The following is a 20,749-nucleotide window of genomic DNA, read 5'->3' as shown; positions in this document are numbered from 1 at the left end:
ATTGCATTGTACACCTTGAACTTACTATTATAGTACACAGTGTTATATGTCCATTATATCTCCATAAAGCTGAGAGAAAAAGAGATGAAGGCTCATATTCACTGTAAACCATTTTGTACTATTTGAATTTCACCAAGTACATAATCTTTTGATGTTGGGAGAAAAACGTTTCTCCACCTCACGGGACTGCTGTGCTGAGCAAAGCCTTAAAGTTGAGGATACTGCCTCAAAAATGTTCCTCCCGTCTAATATCTCCTTTCCATCCCTCAGCCCTTGGCCTAGACTCTCCCCCAGGGCCTGGCTCGTCCCCTCCAGTTTGCCTCTGTAGCTGCAGAGAGATATTTCTAAGGCCCACATCTGGCCTGTCTCTCCACTGCTCAAACATCTCCCATGGCTCCCCATTGCCCTATGTTAGTCATTGCTCGCCCTTCAGGAAAGAGTCTGCTTTACAGATAGCTGACAGCCTCAAGCTATAGGGTCTCTGGGCCCTGCTGCAGCATTCACACCAAGGCCACACTTACCTGGGCAGTCCCTAGCCAATGACTGAGCAGGTGGCTACCGCTGCCTGACCAATGAGACTCTAATAGTAGCATCCCTGCCCACTTTTACCTTTTATCCAATACTTGAGGCCCGGTCAGAAATTCGTGCGGGGAGGAGATTGTCCCTCAGGGATGTCCAACTGCCCATTTAGGCCCAATCCCACCTAAATGGGCAGTGGGACATCCCTCACAATCCAGGACTGCTGGCTCCCAACTGCTCACCTGCCTGCCTTCCTGATTGCCCCTAACCGCTTCTGCCTGCCAGCCTGATCACCCCCTAACCACTCCCATGCCAACCTGACTGATGTCTAACTGCTCCCCTACCATCCTGTTTGCCCCCAACTTCCCTCCTCTGCCAGTCTGGTCACCCCTAACTGCCCTCCCCTGCAGGGTTGATCACCTCAAACTGCTCTCCACTGCAGGCCTGGTCCCCCACCCCCCAACTGTCCTCCCTTAGCAGGCCTGGTCCCTCTCAACTGCCCTCCCCTGCTGACCATCTTGTGGTGGCCATCTTGTGTCCACATGGGGACAGGATCTTTGACACATGGAGGCAGCCATCTTGTGTGTTGGAGTGATGGTCAATATGCATATTATTCTTTTATTAAATAGGATTGACTTCCCAAAGAATTGAAGTAACACTCCATTGGTCACCCTTAACATAGTTTCCAAAGCACTCCAAGGCGGGGCTCCCATTACCAGGGCAGCCCCATCAGGAGTCCCTCTATGTCAGAAGGATCCAGCCACCTCCACCTCCTTCCAACCCCCAACCAATATGCCAGGCTCACTCCTGCTTGCTTCTGCCTGGCCTTTCCACAAGCTGTCCCCCTGGCCAGGAGCTCTGTTCACTCAGTGTGGTGAATTCATATTTGTTGTTGTTCTCCCAGCCCCAGCCTTGCCCAGGCAGGACTCAGGTGGGACCAGACACTGAGTTGGGAAGGGACAGGTGGTGTGGGCGTATTTGCTGAATAAAAACATAGGTAACTTTTCCCCCTAAAGATTTCTTGGGAATCCCTGGAATAGATGATTAAGTGAGGGGTTCAAAAAGAAAGAGCAAAAACTAAGGGGAGTTGAGGTCTTTGGGGGGGAAATTGCGCGTGCATTACAGAGGCGAAAAGCAGCCTTCAGAAAAGGAAACTGATTTTATTGAAGTCACCTAGCAAGTTCGTGGGGCAATAAATGTGGACAGACTCAGATCTTTCTGTCCCAAAAGCCTGTAACTTGTTTCCCTGCTATCAAGGCTGGGTACCAGACCCTGCCTCTGGCCTCTGCTTCCGTTCCCACTAAATGGGAGGACACAGTGGTGACAGAATCTGCAAAGAGATCTTCCCTCTCCCCCACTTTGGGGGCAGAGCCCATCAGAGGGGCTCAGGAAGGGGCCAGGAGGACCCGCACTCACCATTCTATCTCTGGAGGCTCACGGTCGCCCAGCAGCTGTCGCACCTCCTGCCGGCAGCGCTCCTGGTATTCCGGGTGCCTCGCGAGGTTGTACAGGACCCAGGAGAGGCCGCTGGCAGTGGTGTCATGGCCTGGGAGGCGGTCAGACGGGCTGGGGTCTCTGGGCTACCGCAGCGCCAGAAGGTGGGCCGTGCCCTCATAGTAAGGCCCTCGGGGAGGGTGGGGAGGATCGGGCAGGGTGGGGTGAATCAGAACCCACCTGCCAGGTCCCTGGGATAGAGAGACCCCTCCCCCGCTGGAATCCCACACCAGGACCCTTACCCTCAAACATGAAGGTGTCAGCCTCAGCTCGGATGTCCTCATCCGACAGCCCCTTCCCGTTTTCATCCTTGAGAAAGGACAAAATGCCTCAAGTCACACGGGCCCTGAGGATGTGTGTCTAACCTGAAATAGCCCCCGGAGGTCCATCGTCCACACAGGGTGCTTCCCTCTTCATCTCCAGAGCACACCCCACACGTGTTCTCTCTCTGGCCTCCTGCCTCCTGCGTTCTCCTTCCAGACAGCCTCCTACCGTCGTGTTTACAGCTTCTCTCTGACCCCCTCCTCCCCCTCCTCAAGCACCCTCCGTGGCTCCCCGGTGCCCTCTGCTTCAAGTCCGAGCTCTCTCGTCTGACATTTGAAGTCAATGTCCTTTCTACCTCTTGAATTCGGACCCCAGAGAAGCCCACCTTGGCCAGCAGGAGCACATCAATGAAGTCCAGAGTCCTGGCCTTGGCCTTGGCTTTGAGAAAGGCGTGGGAACCCTGTCTCGTGAGGATGCGCCGCCGCTCCCGGATGACGGCGTCCGTGAACTCGTGCACCAGGCGGCAGGCCCGGCGGAAGCGCCACCCGTCAGGGGTGAGGTAGTACAGGAAGTCCAGGTGCAAGAATATCTGCTGGGCCCGCTTTGTCACCAGGGCACTGAGCTCCAAGATGGCAGCAATATATTCGCTGGGCCTCCTGCAGGGCCGGGCCAGAAAAAGCAGCTCCTAACACACATGAAACCCTGGGAGGCCCTCCCAAGCCAGAACCCAAGACCGCGTCCACTCCAGAAAAGGATGCCTTCCAAACATGCTTCTGTCTCTGTGAGCTGCCTCGTGTCCGAGACCCCAAGGCAAAGCTTAGGAATCACGCTCATCTCCTCTCTTCCGATGCAATATCTGGCCCAGCCCATTCCGGTTTCTCTCAGATATGCCCCCCTTTCTCCACCAAGCTCTGTCCTCCTGTCCATGGTCTCCTTGCATCCTGTGTCTGCAGAACAGTCAGTCACCTCTAGACACGGATGGCCAAGCTCAGCTTTGACCACAACTCTCATCTGTTCAAACACTCCCCATGGATCCCTAGATATCTCGGGATATCTAAAGTTCATACCCATTTGCCTAGCTTTTGAATGTCATTAAGATCCAGCCCCCTGCCAAAACTGGTTTGGCTCAGTGAATAGAGTGCCAGCCTGAGGACTGAAGAGTCCCAGGTTCGATTCCTGTCAGGGGCATGTACCTTGGTTGCAGGCACATCCCCAGTGGGGGGTGTGCAGGAGGCAGCTGATCAATGTTTCTCTCTCATTGATGTTTCCAGCTCTCTATCTCTCTTCCTTCCTCTCTGTAAAAAAATCAGTAAAATAGCCGAAACCAGTTTGGCTCAGTGGTAGAGCGTTGGTCTGCAGACTGAAAGGTCCTGGGTTTGATTCTGGTCAAGGTCATGTACCTTGGTTGCGGGCACATCCCCAGTGGGGGGTGTGCAGGAGGCAGCTGGTCGATGTTTCTAGCTCTCTATCTCTCTCCCTTCCTCTCTGTAAAAAATCAATAAAATATATATTTTTTAAAATCAATAAAATATATTTTTTAAAAAGATCCAGCCCCTGCCACATCCTCCAACCTCATTTCCAAGATGTCTCCTCACTGTTTCACACATGCAGCTCATTCCAGACTCCTGGCCTTTAGCGAACGGGTCTATCTACCTGAAGGGATGGCTCTTTCTCATTTCCCTCCCCCTGTCCTTCTATGTCCAACCACCTCCTCCAGGAAGGCCCTTAGGATTGCCCTGCTCAGTATCCCCCTCCACCCATCCCCTTTGGCCCCTGGTGCATGCTCCCAGGCTCTGGGGAGAGACTCACTCTTGGCAATTGCTGTCAAAACTGAAGACACATTTCTGCAGACTGTCCAGGGTCATGAGGCTGATGTGCTCAAACATATCCAAGCGGGTGCTGCCCTCTGAGGCCAGGCGCTTCCACTTGGCCTGGACAGAGAAAGGGATCGAGCTGGGGCTCCCCTGAGCCCTTCCCCAACCCCAACCACCTGGATGGAGCCCCCAGACCCTGCCTGTTGGCCCTCTGCCCCAGGCACCCATCCCCGAGGAGGACCAGACTTGAGTGGGAGTGACCCCATGGGCTGGGAGTCAGGACACTTGGGTTTAAGATCATTGTCCTGCCCTGGCTGGGATTCAGGTTTGATTCCAGTCAAGGGCACATGCCCGGGTTGTGAGCTCAGTCCCCAGTGTGGGGCGTGCAGGAGGCAGCCGATGGATGATTCTCTTTCATTATTGATGTTTCTCTCTCCTTTTCCCTTCCTCTCTGAAATCAATAAAAATATATATATTTTTTTAAATATCATTGTCCTTCTCTAGGCTCCAACTGTCAAATCTTCAGTAAGCTTAAGAGTACCTGTTTTTGTGTCAGACAGACCAGCTTAATATTCTTTTTTTCAATATTGTTTTATTGATTTCAGAGAGGAAGGGAGAGATAGAAGCATCAATGATGAAAGAGAATCTCTGATCAGCTGCCTCCTGCACACCCCACACTGGGGATCAAGCCCACAACCTAGGCATGTACCCTGACTGGGAATTGAACTGGGACCTCCTGGTTCATAGGTTGATGCTCAATCATTGACTCAGTCAGGCTAACTTAAAATTCTTGATTCACCACTCATAGCTCACTTACTAGCTTTGTGAATTTGGGCAACTCCCTAATCTCTCTGACCTTCTGTTCCATCACCTGTAAAGTGGTCATAATAATTATCTCTACCTCGCATGGTTGTTAAAATTAAATTATACAACATATGCAATGGAATTGGCTCATCATTTTTTTGTATTCAGTAAGTGTGAAGTAACCGTTAGCTATCATTATCATCTTCATCATTATCACAGAGGCAAGTGACTGCAAAAAAAAGTTTCCAATTCTTTGTCCCTCCCTATCTCTTCATCCTTTGCAATGAGACACTGCAGTTCTTCCATTAGGAGGGAGAACCTCTGGAATCTGAGCTGGATGTGGGACTTGCTTCAGCCAATAGAATAAGATGGAAATGATGATGTGCTGATTCTAAAACTAGGCTTCAAGTACTACATGTTTCTGCTTGTTCTCTTGGAATGCAGTCCCTAGTCAGCTAGCCTACTAGAAAATGAGAGGCAAATGCCATCCTAGACCAGCCAACAGCAAGCTAAGCCCCGAACATGTGACAGAGCTGAGCCTGGATCAGCAGAGCTGTCTACTGAACCCAGCCATCACCACAGACACTGTGTGGTTCCAGCTAAGACAAGAGGAACTACTCAACTGACCCATCACCGCATGAGCAATAACAAATTTTTTTTTTTTCAAATCCATGAGTTTTAAGATGTTATGTTATGGGGGGGGAAAGCCACTATTCAATCTTTATCATTACCATTTTGAATTTAGAGGGTTTCAGTGAGCAGACTGGATACTAAAGCCTTTCTGAGCACTAGTGCCAGGAATATGATTTCATTACATCATCTTGACCCCCAATACAGCAGGGACATCAGACCATACATGCCTGAGGCCACTCCTCCTTTTCCAAGGCTCCACCTGGATCCCTGGGTTTAAGAACTCACGTGCATGATGTCTGTGCTCTTGTTGAAGATCTTCATGTAGGGCTTCAAGATTTCAAAGTGGAAGGCGGGGGTCAGCAGGCGGCGGTGGTGGCTCCACTTGTCACCAGCACTCAGCAGAAGCCCATCTCCTGGCAGAGGCAGCCACAGGAAGTGGGCAAGGTAGGACCTTCTCCTGGTCCCCCAAGGCTGTCCCCAACCTGCTCCACCCTCAGTTACTCACCCAGCCAGGGCTTCATGAAGCTATAGAAGACCATGTCCTTGGGTGCGACGGTAGCTGACATGAATGAGATCCATCAGGAGCAATGGAAGGGGGAGGAGAGGGACTTTGAGTAAGGGAGGAGACTAAGAACCAGGGGTCTGCATTCCCCCTCCAAACCCATCATGGCAGGAATAGGACAAGGGCAGAGGAAATAGTGAGGAGTGGGGAGCCATGGGAGGACCAAATCAGGCTGCAACACAGATCAGAGCAAAGGCAGAGCCCAAAGACACATGCTTAGACTCACCATAACATGACACAACATGCTGAAACACACCTTAACATGGATCCGACATGTTCTACATACCCTGGCACAGTCCAGAACTCTACAAAATACCTTTACAGTGACCTAGGACACCCTGTCTGTCCCCAGCACTCTCTGACATCTCTTAGGACATCTGACACAGCTCAACCATGTTTTAACATATCCTGACATGACTCCAACATGGATGCCATGCCCTGACATAATACAGCATGCTCTGACACTGATCCAAAGACAATCTGACATGACCTCAGTATGTCCCACAAACGGGCCCCAGTTAGGACTTAAATGTGGTCCCATTAATGTCTCAGACATGACTCAGGTATGACCCAGACTTTCTCAGTATTCTCCTCTGTCTTACATGCAACATTAAGTGCTAAGTCAGGCATTCCTCTGTTCTTAAAGGGACAAGAGGGTGCTGCCCCTCCCAGACACTGAGCTCCACTCACCATGAAGAACTGCCACTACTCCCTCCAGACCAGCCCCCCAGGACCAACCAGACACAGCTCACCAACCTGGGTTCTGGTGGATCTTCCCCTACAATAGTCTGGCCATTGGTCTTCTCATCCCAAATCACCTTCTAGCTTAGGATTCCTCCCATCAGAGGCAGCTAGGGTAGCTGAAAACATACAGGGCTAAGAGGAAAGCTTCAGCATGCTCTGTGGTCTTGAGAAGTCACTATGCCTCTGCGAGCCTGATTCCTCACCCAGGAAATGCCCACCTATCAAGTTTGCTGGTGGATGGACATCTGGTACTTACCTGTCCAGTGTCCATCCCCTTCTCCTGGAACCAGGACCCCATCCCTCCTCCACTCTCAATCCAAGTAATTAGGAGGACAGCCATGCCAACCCATCCTCCACTTCAGAGCTAAGCATATGACTCTGAGCCTTAGCAACCAAGTCACAGTGATTAGATGAGGGACTGGTCCCTGGAACTCAAGCCAGGTAAATTTAAAGAACCCTGCAAACTTTCCTTGGAATGAGCTCACTTCTCCAGGCCAGTTGAGCTCTAACACAGAAGAACACAGAACTATGAGATGAAGACAGATTTCCAATGGCATTGTTTGAAGACCTGGATCCAGCCATACCTGAAGACAACTCTCACTGAGCTTTCCAGTCAATAGCTCCCCTTTCTTTACTCAGACCTACAATGTTGAGTTTCTGCCACTCAAGCCTGAAAGAGATTGTCAACTAGAGAGAGTCAGGGACCTTTCCAGAGTCACCCAACAGATTAGTGTCACAGTCATGGACTCTGTCAACATTGCCCATTCTCCTGCTCAACCTGGCCTGTCCAGAAATGGGAAGGGTTGGGAAGGGCTGGGAGAAGAGGAAAGGGAGAGGCTAGGGTTGGGGGCTCCTGGGAGAGATACCTGGGGCCTGGAGCAGGGGGGCCACATACTTAGGATGAACGAGCCGCAGGACAGGGTAGAAAGGCCCCATCCACCAGAGGTGGACATCACGGAAGTAGTGGCCCAGCTCCTCGATCAGCCGCAAGCCCTCCTCATTGCTCTTCACCTGGGAATGGATGGAGATGAGGCAAGACCTGACAGGGGGCCTCAGATGCAACAACTTCCCACTGTACCCCCTACTCACCATATCCTACTCACTTCTTAACTCCTTCTGCCTGGCTTATTGGTCTACACCCATCTCTACCTCACTAAGTCAGCTTCTCTTTGTTGGTCTCAGATCTTTTTGTGTGTATGTCTACCTATATGCCTCTCCCTGTCCCCTCATTCTCTTATCTCTCAGTTTCTTTAGGAGATAAATAAATAGATAGATAGATGAGATAAATAGAAGATATATGATAGATAGATGGTAGGTGACAGATAGATAGATAGATAGATAGATAGATAGATAGATAGATAGATAGATAATAAATAGATAGGAAGGAATAGCCCACTAAAAAGCCTGAAAGTGAGAGAGCCAGCACCTGGCTCTGAGCAGCAAGAAGGAATTCTGTGCAGCTAGAGTGAAATGGGTGAGAAACAGAGAAAAGGTGGAACAGAGAGCAGATCAAGCAGGGCATCAAGAGTGGGTAGAGGCAGGGAATTGGTTCTGAGGGCACTGGGGGGCCATGCAGGATATGGAGATGAGGAGAAACAGATGGGGAATTGGAGAAATAGGCAGAGAAATAAAAGTAAAGAAACAGAGGAAGATGCTCTAACCAGTTTGTCCAGTGGACAGAACAACAGCCTGCAGACTGAAGGGTCCCAAGTTCAATTCTGGTAAAGGGCATATGCTGAGGCTACAGGCTTGGTCCACAGTGGGGGGCATGCAGGAAGCAACCAATCAGTGATTCTCTCTCATTATTGATGTTTCTATCTCTCTTTCCTTCTCCGTTCCTCTCTGAAATCAATAAAATAAATGTTAAAAATAAAATAAAGAAACAGAGAAAGAGAGAGAGAGAGAGAGAGAGAGAGAGAGAGAGAGAGAGAGAGAGAGAGAGAGAGAGAGAGAGGAACACTTATAGATACAGGTAAACAGAGGGAGTAAAAGAAATAAGTACAAACACAGATGCATGTACATCTATCTTCTATTTGAATATACGTGTACATGCATATAGGTATGTATTTATCTATCGATATATCCATCCATCTATCTATCCATCATCTGTCTATCATCTATCTCTACATAACTATCAATCTATTTTCTACCTATATAATCTATATATCTATCAGTCTACCAATCAATTTATCTATCATCTATCATCTTTCTATCCATAATCTATCATCTATCTATTCATCCATCTACCATTTATCATCTATCATCTAGTCACCTATAGATCTATAAATCCATCCATCCATCATTTTTTGTCTATTTATTATCTATCAATATTTATCCATCCACCCATCATCGCTCATAGTATGTCCTGTTTATCTATCTATCTCTCAGAAGTTATGGACACGCCCATTAATTATATCATTTACAAACTAGAAACTGAAGCCATGTCCCCCAAAGGGGGAAGGAGGGCGGATCACCTCTGGTGAGGTGACCTATCCAGTCCCTCCAAATGGAATGCTCCATCAGAGCTGACCAAGTCTCCAGGGCTCCACGCAGGTGAAATAAGTTGTTTTCACTGTGGACCTGTTCCCTGCTCTCCAAGGACTTGAAGAGGCACTTGAGAAGATCGCTTCAGAGAGGAAGCACGACTCCACTCACCAGCTGAGGGACTGGAAGAGGGCAGAGTGCCCAAGGCCATCCTCCACATCCCAGCCCTTGGAGGGGGAGTCAGAACTGCGGAAACTGTATAACATGCCCACTGCCTCCAGGGCTCCCTAAGATCATTCTAAGACCCAGAATCTTCATGGTGAGCTTGGGACCTTCTGTTCCGTGATGAGCTTAGGACATCCTGTTCTGTGATAAGCTGGGGGGAAGGGAGGAGGAGAGGAGTTGGTCGCACATCCCTTCAGCCTTGGACAACCAAGAAAGGTGATTGCAAGTTCATCCAGGCCTAGCACATAGCCTCTACCGTAACATCATCAAATATTTATTAGCTGCCTACTATATATCAGTTCCTGGCATGGGCACTACAGATCTTGTGTCTACCCCCAATTACACTATCTAATGAAGAAGAGGAATAAGAAACAAATAATTGGACCATTAACTGTTTACGTGTGAGCAAGGCCAAGTCAGAAGTCAAGGTCAGGGGGTCAAGGACGGTTTCTAGAAGGAAGTTACATTTGAGCTGAAAATGGGAGGAATTGACCAGGCAACCCCAAGAAAAGTCCTTCCATCCAAAGAGCAGCATGAGCAAAGGCCCTGGAGTAGGAATGGCTAAGCTCATTGAGGAGCTAACGCAGGAGCTCTGGGTGTCTGCAGAGTGTGGGAGGGACTGGTGAAGGCAGGCAACATTTATTCTTTATCTTCAGAGTGATAGGCAGTCATCAGTTTTTCGCCAAGAAAAGTCATGATCTAAACTCAATTTCAGAAAAGTCTCTTCAAGGTTAAAGAGAGAGAAATGATGACAGGAAACAAAGGAGATCAGAGAGGGAGCAAGGTGAGGCTTCCAGATAAGGAGGATGGTGGATGGAGCCAGGGGTGGCAGGAGGATTCAGACAGGGGAAAACTGAGGAAAGGCTGTGGGGGCACCACAGCCAGGTGTGATGAAGGGCCAGATGTGTAGGTGAGAGAAGAGAGAGGCCAGGGGGCCCTAAAGTATGGATGTGGATAACTGAATGATGAACTACACCCACGGTGAGGATTAGGATTGGGGATGAAGCCGTGATTTCAACTACAATGTGGTGACATGAGGTCTTTATGAGACATCTCCACCATATGAGGAGGGGAGGAAGGGGCTGGGCATAGAGCCTCCGACTCAGGAGAAATGTGAACTTGGAACTTACTTATGATGGTCTCCTCAAGATGTGAAGCCCTTAGTAAGGAGGTAGCCTTGAGGTAGCCCAACAGGGTTAGGACTCTGGGTGAATCCCCATATGGAAAGGTAGGATGAAGGAGGAGCCGGGACTGGAGATAGAGGAATCACATGGAGGTGAGGACTCGGGCAGGGACTTGTGCTAGAACCAAGAGAAAAGGGAATTTGCAATGTGACAAATTCAGAGTTGCTTGGAGGTGGATGAGAAAGGACTTAGGGGCCTGGAGTTCCTATTCATCTCAGAGGAGCCTGGTCAGAGTGGACCAGACTAGAGCAGGTGAGGTTCCAGTGGGGAAATGGAGGAAAAGAGGCAAGACAAGCCTTTGTCCAGGAGGAGACCGAAGAGCACGCAGACGGGAGGTTCCGTGCAGGTTGCATCGCACTGGAAATGAGTGGGGATTCAGCGGACACCCTTTTGTCCAGTTTCACGACCTCCTCTAGCATCATCGTGGAGAAAGATTGGAGGGTGTGGGGATTGAGCTCAAGCAAGCAGAGGTTGTCCAGGGTCAGGATGGAAACTTCAATTGGCTAGAGACTGCTGCCCACATGCAGAGGATGGAACTGAAGCTAAATATGTCCAAGGGAGTAGGGTCCGAAGGAAGCTGTTGGGCCGGGACGTAGAAAGGACATTCTGGTGGCCTCAAAGATGGAGTGGAAGAAAGAAGCTGGAAGGAGGAGGGGGTTCTGGTCAGAGGATGCAACACTCCGACCAGTGGCTTCGGAGGTAGTGCCTTCACCAGTGACAACAGAGTCCAAAGTGTGACTGTGGCAATAGGGGGTGGATGCAGCCTGGACAAAGGGCTTCTGGGGAAAAGGCTAGGAATGGGGAAGGGGGCCGAGAGCCCCATCCCAGGAAGTTGGCCATAAGGGCAAAGGCCAGAGGGACTCCTTGGACAATGGGGCCCATTGATATACCTGGGGAGTGGGAGCCAAGATAAGCAAAGAGCCTGAGGAAGGAGAGGAGGAGAGACTGCCCTCATCTTTTTTCATGTCCAGCTGTGCCCCTGGGGGGAGGGGGGAGAGGGCAGAGGTCATAGTTAATTCCTTTGGGGAAGCAGAGGTCAAGAGAGGAGCAGACACCGGCCTGAGGCTGACAGAGATGAGCCAGGCAGTGAGGGGACCTGGAGGAGGTCCCAGGTGCAGCAGTGGAGACTGTGGGACACCAGGAGGCCTGGCTCTGTGCAGTGCACCCTGGGAAACCCTCAGAGGAGCACTGATGGAGACAGACAAGCAGAAGGGGGTTTGGAGTGAGGAAGGGTAACAAAAGGAAAGCTTTGGGGACATGGAGTGCACTGAGGAGAGCAATGAGCCTGGTGAGGAAGTGAGAGAAGAGGGCTCCCTCACTTCTCTGCTGTCCTAGACCCCAGCCCAACCTCTGAGCCCCATGTCCAACCCTTCGGGGAGGGAGTCCACCTGAAATGGTAGAATAAAATGTTCCCCAAAATTGCAAGCCCTACCAGATCCTTGACAGTTATCACTAGATAATTATGAAGCAATGGTCCGGGAACTACCCAGACTTCTTTTAAGTTTCTTTTTCAGCTCTAAAGCTAAGCTACCAACCATAGGGACAAACTCAATCCCCAGTTGGAAAGTCCCTTCCTACATCCCATAATAAGTGCTGCACAATCCCAGAATGCTCCACTTCACTGACATATACCTGGGTATCAGTGTTTCTTCAGAAAAGGAAAAGCCTGCTAACCTACTCCCTGATTGGTTGACCCAGGAATTTCTGGGTTCTCAAGTCCTAAAGCCCCTAAGCCCCACATTTGGGGTACAGAACCTGGGACCTTATCTCTGTGTTCTCTTCCTCCCCCAATAAATCTGCCTTTGCTTTTACGAGTGTCCCTGATCTAAATTCTTTTGTATCTGAAGACAAGAACCCAAACTCATAGGTAACACATCTACCCAGATACCCGAGCCTTACCCTAATGCCCACACTCACCATGCCCATGTGACCCCAAAACCAGTTCCGCTTTGGGGGCTGCGGGAAACATCGGAGGCGATGAGAGTTGTCATAGATGGTGTAGATCCAGGCCAGGAAGCGGGCCAGGAGCCAAGAGGCTCCCAGCAGCAGCAGGAGTAGCCACGGGGAGGCTGCCAGCGTCCCCAGTCCCAGCCAGGACAGGCTCAGCTGCAGCATCTTGCAGGGCAGGCAGAGGGTGAGCTCCTGAGGCCTAGAACGGGGACTGGGAATCGTAATGAGGAAGCTCAGGGGCAGAGACCCGCCTACAGAGGGAAGCTCAGGGGCAGAGACCCGCCTACAGAGAGAAAGGGGGGTTAGGGGCAGATGACAGGGCATGGGGCTCAGAAGGGAAGGGAGAGCCAGGGAAATTCAGAGGGAGAGCGAAAGAGAGGCAGATAGAGGAAGAGATAGAGGGAGAGAGACAGGGACATGGAGAGAAGGGGAAGGGAGAAAGAGAAAGGCTAATGAAGAAACGCCCAACAAGAATTAGCCTGTGGGAGGTCGCCAGTGGCGGCTCCAGTTACAAGGAAACCACCATCCCCGGCCAGCTTGCTCCCAGGAGCTGCAATTGCAGAGACCAGCGGCCCTCCCCGCCCCAGGCCAAGGACTCTCAGGCCAGTCAGCTTCAGCCTAGTACCTTCTGCAGGAGCACAGTCCTACACAATCTCCTCACCGTCCTCCGGGGAGGACTTTGTTCCTGGCCGACCTCTGAACTCTGGGAGGCTGGGCTTGGCTGAGTCGGCCAATGCCTGTGGGCCTAGCTGTTTCCTCCCTGATGGCAGTCACCCAAAACGTGAAGCCAGAGCCAGCTGGGTCCAGAGAGAAACCAGCTCAATGCCACAGGGGGTGAGTGCTGGGACCTCAGGACTCAGCACCTCCCGTGGGGTGAGGAGCACGTTTGGGAGTAGACAAAGGGGACTCTCAGCCCCCCACGTTTACTTCCTCTTCTACCCTTCCAAGTCTAGGATTCAGCAGCTAAAACTTGAACTTGATTGTTTAGTTGCCAGGCAAGTCTTGTCCTGAACATCTCCCTGGCTCCTCCAGGGCACGCAGACCTACTTCCAAGAAAGAGGAACAAAGAAACCGCCTGCCTGGGGACTCGCCCATCAGATTCCGGGGTAGAAGGGCTCTGTGGGAAGAGGGCACCCAGGGGCAAGTGGGGTAGGTCTGTGGGGCCATGAGAAGAGGGTCCAGACAGGAGAGGGCGGAACTGGGAGACCCTCAGTGACTACTGTCTTGCTCTCGCTTTGACTGCAAGCTGTGCTGGCCACCTTCGGGGTTTAGCCTTCCGATGGGGTGAGAGCTGGAGAGGGGTTAAAGCTTGTCCAGCTCCTTTCCAAACTGCCCTGTGAAGGGGTCTGAGCCCCTGTGAAGTTTCCCCGTGGTCAGGCTCCAAAATGAGGGTGAATTTGAAGGATGCAGCTATGTGAAAAGATTGGGACAGACGTACCTCCCGCAACTGATAGGATGTTGGGGAAACATCCAAACACACACACACCCTCTTTGCTTCCAGTCCTACGTGATCCAGCTCCAGACGCCTGTTCCTGGAGCCCGAAGCAAGTGAGGCACACTGCCCCAGATTCTCCGCCTCCTCCGCTGGGCGGAGCCACCTGCTGACAGGCCCAGACAGGTCTGGGGAGCAGCAGGAGAAAAAGAAAAAGCAAAGGTCCCGAGAGGTGTAGTAACTTGTAGCAGCCACACACCAAAGGCATTTGGTGTGATGGCTCAGGAGAAAGTGAATCCTGGCACACAGTCGGTTTTATTAACTACTAGAGGCCCAGTGCATGAAATTGGTACATGGGAGGGCTGGGGGCTGTCCCTCAGCCTAGCCTGCACCCTCTCCAATCTGGGACCTCTCTCAAAATCCAAGACTATTGGCTCCCAACCACTTGCCTGCCTGCCTGCCTTCTTGATTGCCCTTAACCGTTTCTGCCTAACTGCTCCCCTGCCAACCCAATTGCCCCTAGCTGCCCTCTCCTGCCAGCCTGGTCATCCCTAACTGTCCTCCTTGCACGCCTAGTTTCCCCCTTACCCCACCCTCCAACTGCCCTCCCTTGCAGGCCTGGTCCCTCCTAACTACCCTCCCCTGCTAGCCTGATCACCCACAACTGCCCTCCCCTGTTGGCCATCTTGTGGCGGCCATTTTTGACCACATGGGGGCTGCCATCTTGTGTGTTGGAATGATGGTCAATTTGCATATTACCTCTTTATTATATAGGATGTAGGGAAGAATAGGACTTAGCAGCCATGCACTCTAAGAACTCAGAATGCGGTCCTCAGCCCAGCAGCCTGGCTATCACATGCAGCATCTTGGAAATGCAGCATCTCAGACCCACCAAGGTGATGACTACAAACTTTTTGCCATTGTCCTGAGGAAAAGGAGTTTATTTGCCTTCTCCTTGAATCGGGACTGGCCTGGGTTGCTTAACCAACGTGATGCAGGTGGTGTCATGCCAGTGATGACCTTGAAGACAACTGGCAGCTGACACCATATTTGCTCATAGGACTCATTTCATGCTATATAGAGAGACGACTGATAGATGAGGTAGATAAGTAACCGATAATAGCGATGGATAATAGATGGATGATAGATACATAATGAATAAATAGGTGCATAGATGATTAATAGACATCTGTGCTAGAAGCTCTGCTTCTCTGGAGAACCCTGGCTGGTACAGGGGTGAATCTACTTCCTCTCTCCTTGAACCTGAGCTGTCCTCACCAACTCCAGGGACTTGGAGTCTAGATTATGAGAAGACTTGAAGCTTTCCTCCGGGCCCCTTGGAATACACCCGTGCGTCCCGCGTGGTTCAGGGTTCAGGTTCAAGTTCTGGAGGAGGCCGCACACAAATGAAAGAGACTGGAAAAGAAAAATAGGGAATATTAGGACCCAGGTGGGAGCCCAACTCAAGGGGAAGGACTTCACTCTGCTCCGGCCTTGGGGTCCCTTTTATTCAGGTTTTGGGATACATCCATAGCCCTTAGGCAGACAATTCCAATGATAGCCCATCAGGAAGGATTTACCTAAGACTAAAAGGTGGGCATTGCTTTAGCTACCATTTTCTCTACTAAACAGTTGGTGGTTGACTCTGACCTTTCAGAGCCTTCAAAGTTAACCAGCCTTCCAGGTTGCTTGTCCACACCTCTCTGCTATTGAGGACAATGGGCACAGCCTGTTGTACACAGCTGCCATGTTAAGAGGAAGCCCAAGCAGCCCCACAGAGAGGCCCTGTGTTAGCAGGAACTGAGGACCCCAGCCAACAGCCAGCACCACATAGCCAGCCATGTGAGCGAGTTATTCTGGCTTCAGGCAAGCTGCTCCGTCTGATGCCGCCTAGAGTGGAGAAAGCCATTCCAGCGGAGCCCTGCCACATTGTAAATTGGTGAGCAAAGTAAAGTTTGTCAACTGAAGCTACTAAACGTCTTGGCAGTTCGTTATGCAATAATAGCTAACTGGAGCAGACGATATTTCACAACATGTTTGGAGTCCTCAAAAAAATGGTTATGTGATCTTGCTCTCTGGCATATGTCGTCAGTTTGGCTCAAATCAACTCTTATAAAAATTTCTCTTTAAAAAGTGGTTATGTGTGCCTAAATGTTTGTATAGATGCTGGAAAATATTCATATATTCAATTTGTAAAAACTGAAGAAGAAAAAAAAAATCAATTCAAAATGCTGAGTTGGGACTGGAGAGTAGAAACAGAAGAATTTCCCTTTAAATTTTTTTACACTTGCGCCAAAACCGGTTTGGCTCAATGGACAGAGCGTTGGCTTGGGGACTAAAGGGACCCGGGTTCGATTCCGGTCAAGGGCATGTACCTTGGTTGCAGGCACATCCCCGGTAGGGGGTGTGCAAGAGGCAGCTGATCGATGACTTTCTCTCATAGATGTTTCTGGCTCTCTGTCTCTCTCCCTTCCTCTCTGTACAAAAATCAATAAAATATTTTAAAAAAAATTTTTTTACACTTGCAACTTAAAAAAAAATGTTTTTTATTGATTTCAGAGAGAGGCAGGGAGAGGGAGAGAAAGAAATATCAATAATGGGAAACATCCATCAGCTGCCTCCTACACACATTCTATTGGGGATCGGGCCTGAAACAGGCATGTGCTCTGACCAGGAATCGAACTGTGACCTCCTGATTCATATGTAGGTCAAAACTCAACCACTGAGCCACACTAGCTGGGCTACATACTTGCAACTTTTTTTTTTTTTTTTTTTTTTTTTACATCAAGCTCATACAATATTTGGAGAGAGGAGATAAATAAATAAAGTGCTTATAACAACCCTCCTTGATTCATGGTCAGCACCAAGCATGTGTTTGCCATTATTTCTTTTATTTCATGACGAAATGAATACATGGAAACCTGCTATAAATGAGTCTTAGGTCCCTCTGGTTCAAACAACATGTGGATATTACTAGCTGTGAATGGCCCCCACTCCCTCAGCCCTTATCAAGGGGGAGGGGGGCTTCCAAGAGGGGTGTAAGCACTAAGATTGGGGTCAGATCGCCCAGAATCAAAGCCCAGCTCTGTCACTCTCCAGCTGTGTGACTTTGGCAAATGACTTGCCCACTCTGATCCTCACATTCCTCCTCTTCAGTAAAAAGAATATTATAACAGCCTGTGGGGATGGGGATTGGGCATAAGCACAGGTCTATGTGCGTCTCTTAGCTTGGGTTCCCAGAAAGTAGACCGTGACACAAGAATTCAAGTATAAATCCTTTATTCTGTGGCAAAAATTCAACTGCAAGTCGTTTCTTTGGAAGCTGGTCCCAGGAGCTGCCAGTAAGGCAGTGAGAGAGTGAGGTAGGGAAGGGAGGGCAGCAGGGAAACGGTGCTTTAAAAATGAAATTCCCTCTGTTGGAACCTGGGGCTCAGCCCCTCAGGACCTCTGGGAGAGAGCAGAGAACTGTCATTAGTCAGGGCTGCTCCCAAGCACATATTTCTCCAGCGGGCCCGCTTGCTGCAGGGCAGGGAGGGGCTCTGGACAGGGGCTCCTGCCTTGAGCAGGAGCACAGCCCGATGTGGACAGTTATATTGTAGTTGTTCAATGAGTGGGGTTCTCCCCTCCTCTCTTTCCAACACCTCCCCCACCCCCATCCCTACACACACACACACACACACACACACACACACACACTTTAGAGCCTGTGTCCTCAAACCAGCCAGCAGAGGGAGCCTCTAACACACTCAGGAGAGGAATGAGCCTTATGTGATGGCACCAGGTTTATCTAAAGACTCACACCCAGGAGGAGGTGAGTCCTGGGCCCCACAGACCTCATGCCTCCCCTCCTCCCTCATTCATCCACCAAGACCCTTAGTGAAAAGTCAACGTGCATGACAAGTAGGATGAACCTATAAAACCCACAGGAGAGCCAAGGTGCAGAGGGGCGGTCACGTGCCAGGGCCACCGCTAGTAAAGAGCAGAACCTGGGTTTGAACCCATGTAAGTCGCATCACAAGGTCAAGTTATTTCTGCCCAGAACCCTCTGAGGCATGGGTGGTAGGAGTGAGTTGAGGGAGGCTGGTGCAATGTTTGGGGAATAATGAGCGCTTGGATACCCTCCCTTGGGATGAGGATGTGAGAGAGGCAGTGGGTGGCTCCTGCAGTGTCTGGAACTGCATGTTTTCCACTCGGTCTACCTGGGAAAGGGCATTCTGGAGACGATCCCAGCTCACACCACCAGGGGGCGCTCCAGGATCGACAGCCCTGCTTTGACTCATCTCCGGGTCCCCCACCCCGCGCCATCTCTGCCGATGCCCCTTCTAGGCAAAGAGAGTCCAGGGACCATGAGCAGGATAAGGAGGCCCAAGGAATGGGGTAGAAAAGGACTCAGGGCCGCCTCTGAGGTCCCAAGGATATCTTGGTCATTTCACTCTGGGGGACTCAATATCCATCCCAGGATAACAGTGCCTGTGAGAATTAAATGAGAATATTAAATGGGAAAGACACCCAAGAAGTACTCAGTCCATTTAAATATCATTATTGTTATATTAACTTCGGAGACACCCCCAACCCCCCGGGCTTGATCCTTAATTAAGCCCCTCCTTCGTTGACACACACACACACATATACCCTAGTATCTCACAGTCTTCGGGCTTTAAACACCATCTGAGTCCTGAGGCTTCCCAAATGTCCATCCTAGCCCAGCACTTCCTCCCAAACTTGAGACCCACCTGTCCAAGTGCCAGCTTGATGGACCAGCTGCTCCTGGTCCAAACCGACATGCTAATCTCACCCCCCCCAAAAAAAACAACTTACTTCATTCAGCATCCCCCGACTCCACTGATGGCACTCCATTCTTTCCGGGCGCTCGAACCTGGAAACCTGGGGACCCACCCTTCTCATGAACCCCACACTCCATCCGTTGGCAAAGCTGCCAGGACTGCTACCTTCATAGAACAGTCCTTCCTCATCAGAACACAACTGCCCCTCTTCGCCTGTACAGCCCCCATTGTGGGTGAAGCTACAGTCACCTCTCACCTGGACTCATGTAGTCACCTCCGCTCATCTTTCAGTTCTATCCTTGCCTGCTGTAGTAGTCTCTATTCAGCATAGCAGCCAAAGACTGTATGACAAGTCTTACCCCTCCTCTGCCCAGAACCCTCTATGCCTGGCTATTTTTCTCACAATAAAATCAGTGGCTTGAAGGCCCTGTGTTCATGTACTTATTTATTTGCTTTTTCATCGTTTGTTACCTGCTCCCCTTTCTAGAAAGTCAGTTATACGAGAGCTCAGACACTGGTCACAGTAGATGCTCAATCTGATGGATTCCTATGACTATTGTGGACACTGTCATTGCCCTACCTTCTAGATCACCGTATCAGGGACTATTCCATCACCTAGTTCCCCCAGCCTAGGACTTGAGAATCACCCTAACCTTCTCCTCCGCGTAACCCCCACCCTTCCTGTCCCACCTGGACCACAGCCACCCTTTCCCCTGGATGTTCAGCCCCCTATGCTCCCTTTCAAGCCACCTCCCTGCCAGCCCAGGTTTGATCATGATGTGTCCTGTTCCTACTCACACTCGCCCTATAGCTCCCTATTGCCCTCAGCATAAGGGCTGCACTGTGACATGGCCCACAGTTCCTACACAATGGGCCCCTACCCACCCTTCCTCCTTTCTACCCCAGGTCCAGCCACTCTAACCCTGTGAGTTCACCAAATGCTACTCCCACTTCAGCATCAGAGATGCTCTCCCTGAGCCACCACCTGCTGTACCCCCAAATGTTGTGCTCACCCAGCACCAAGGTCTCCCCCTTGGAGCACTTGTCACACGTTTAAACAAATATTTACATGTAGAATTATTTGCTCAACATTTGTCAACTCCTGAGGGCAAGAATCAGGCCGGCTGTGCTCCCGGCCCAGTGCTAGCAGACACTTAATTAATAATGCAGTCTGTTGATGAAATAAATGAACGCACAAACTGTCCCAAAAAAGTCTCAGTTTATGTCCAAAGACAAGTGATTTTCCAGCCTCCTAGCTCACAGCTTCCCTCAGCTGTGTCCCAACTGTCCAAGGTCCCTCATTTCCTCGCTGGGCTCTGGATGTCAGGGTCTGGTCAGGCTAGAAGGGTGGATGATGGTGGATATCTGTATCTCTTGCTTTTATTCTACAAAAATCAAAAACCCTTAGCAAAGAGCCTTTGAGTAAGGGAGTTAGGAAGGGGTTTGGAAGGAGGGTCTGAGTTTACAAAACAAGAAAAGCAAACAGCAGGGCCACAGGAGGCAGCCTGATGCCTGAGAAGTTCGCCCATCTGAGCTCGGGGCCTCGGGAAGGCGATATCCAGGTCCCAGGCTCTGACCTCGGGCTCCAGCTCCCAAGTCCTCCGTTTAGAAGCCCGTCCGATCCGCGTGGGGCAGGGCTTGAATCCAGGATGCTTTTAGATGTCTGGTCTTAGAAGGCTCTGTGGGAGAGGCCTGAAGACCTGAAGCCGCAGGATGCTGGGGGCGGGGTCTGTGCCCAAGGGGTGTGGCCTAGCCTGGTCCTCAAATCAGAGGGCAGCACTCGAGGGGTCCTGGAACTCAAGGGGCGTGGCCTTGCCTTGAGGGGCGTGGCCTGCACCTACCCGCTGCTCAGTGGA

At 50.6% G+C, this 20,749-nt stretch overlaps 1 protein-coding gene across 6 annotated transcripts in view; it reads right to left on the bottom strand.

Moving 5' to 3' along the window:
* The window catches only part of LOC118706551 (cytochrome P450 4F3), a 30,998-nt gene that overhangs the window by 3,987 nt on the left and 6,262 nt on the right, over nucleotides 1-20,749 (bottom strand). Inside the window, exons 2-10 of one of the 6 annotated variants that reach the window (XM_036415963.2) lie at nucleotides 19,006-19,009; nucleotides 12,645-12,842; nucleotides 7,701-7,845; nucleotides 6,034-6,087; nucleotides 5,814-5,941; nucleotides 4,087-4,208; nucleotides 2,663-2,933; nucleotides 2,256-2,322; nucleotides 1,936-2,065 (exon numbers count right to left, since the gene is read on the bottom strand). In XM_036415963.2, coding sequence (XP_036271856.1) covers nucleotides 1,936-2,065; nucleotides 2,256-2,322; nucleotides 2,663-2,933; nucleotides 4,087-4,208; nucleotides 5,814-5,941; nucleotides 6,034-6,087; nucleotides 7,701-7,845; nucleotides 12,645-12,842 — 1,115 coding nt within the window. In that variant the 5' untranslated portion in view covers nucleotides 19,006-19,009. The other 5 variants (XM_036415965.2, XM_036415966.2, XM_045573590.1 and 2 more) reach the window with 5 other exon arrangements.

This window comes from Pipistrellus kuhlii, unplaced genomic scaffold (genome assembly GCF_014108245.1).
Source record: "Pipistrellus kuhlii isolate mPipKuh1 unplaced genomic scaffold, mPipKuh1.p scaffold_m20_p_52, whole genome shotgun sequence".
Lineage (NCBI taxonomy): Eukaryota > Metazoa > Chordata > Mammalia > Chiroptera > Vespertilionidae > Pipistrellus > Pipistrellus kuhlii.
The sequence above is the reverse complement of the archived record's forward strand: the minus strand, read 5'-3'. Positions and strand labels throughout refer to the sequence as shown.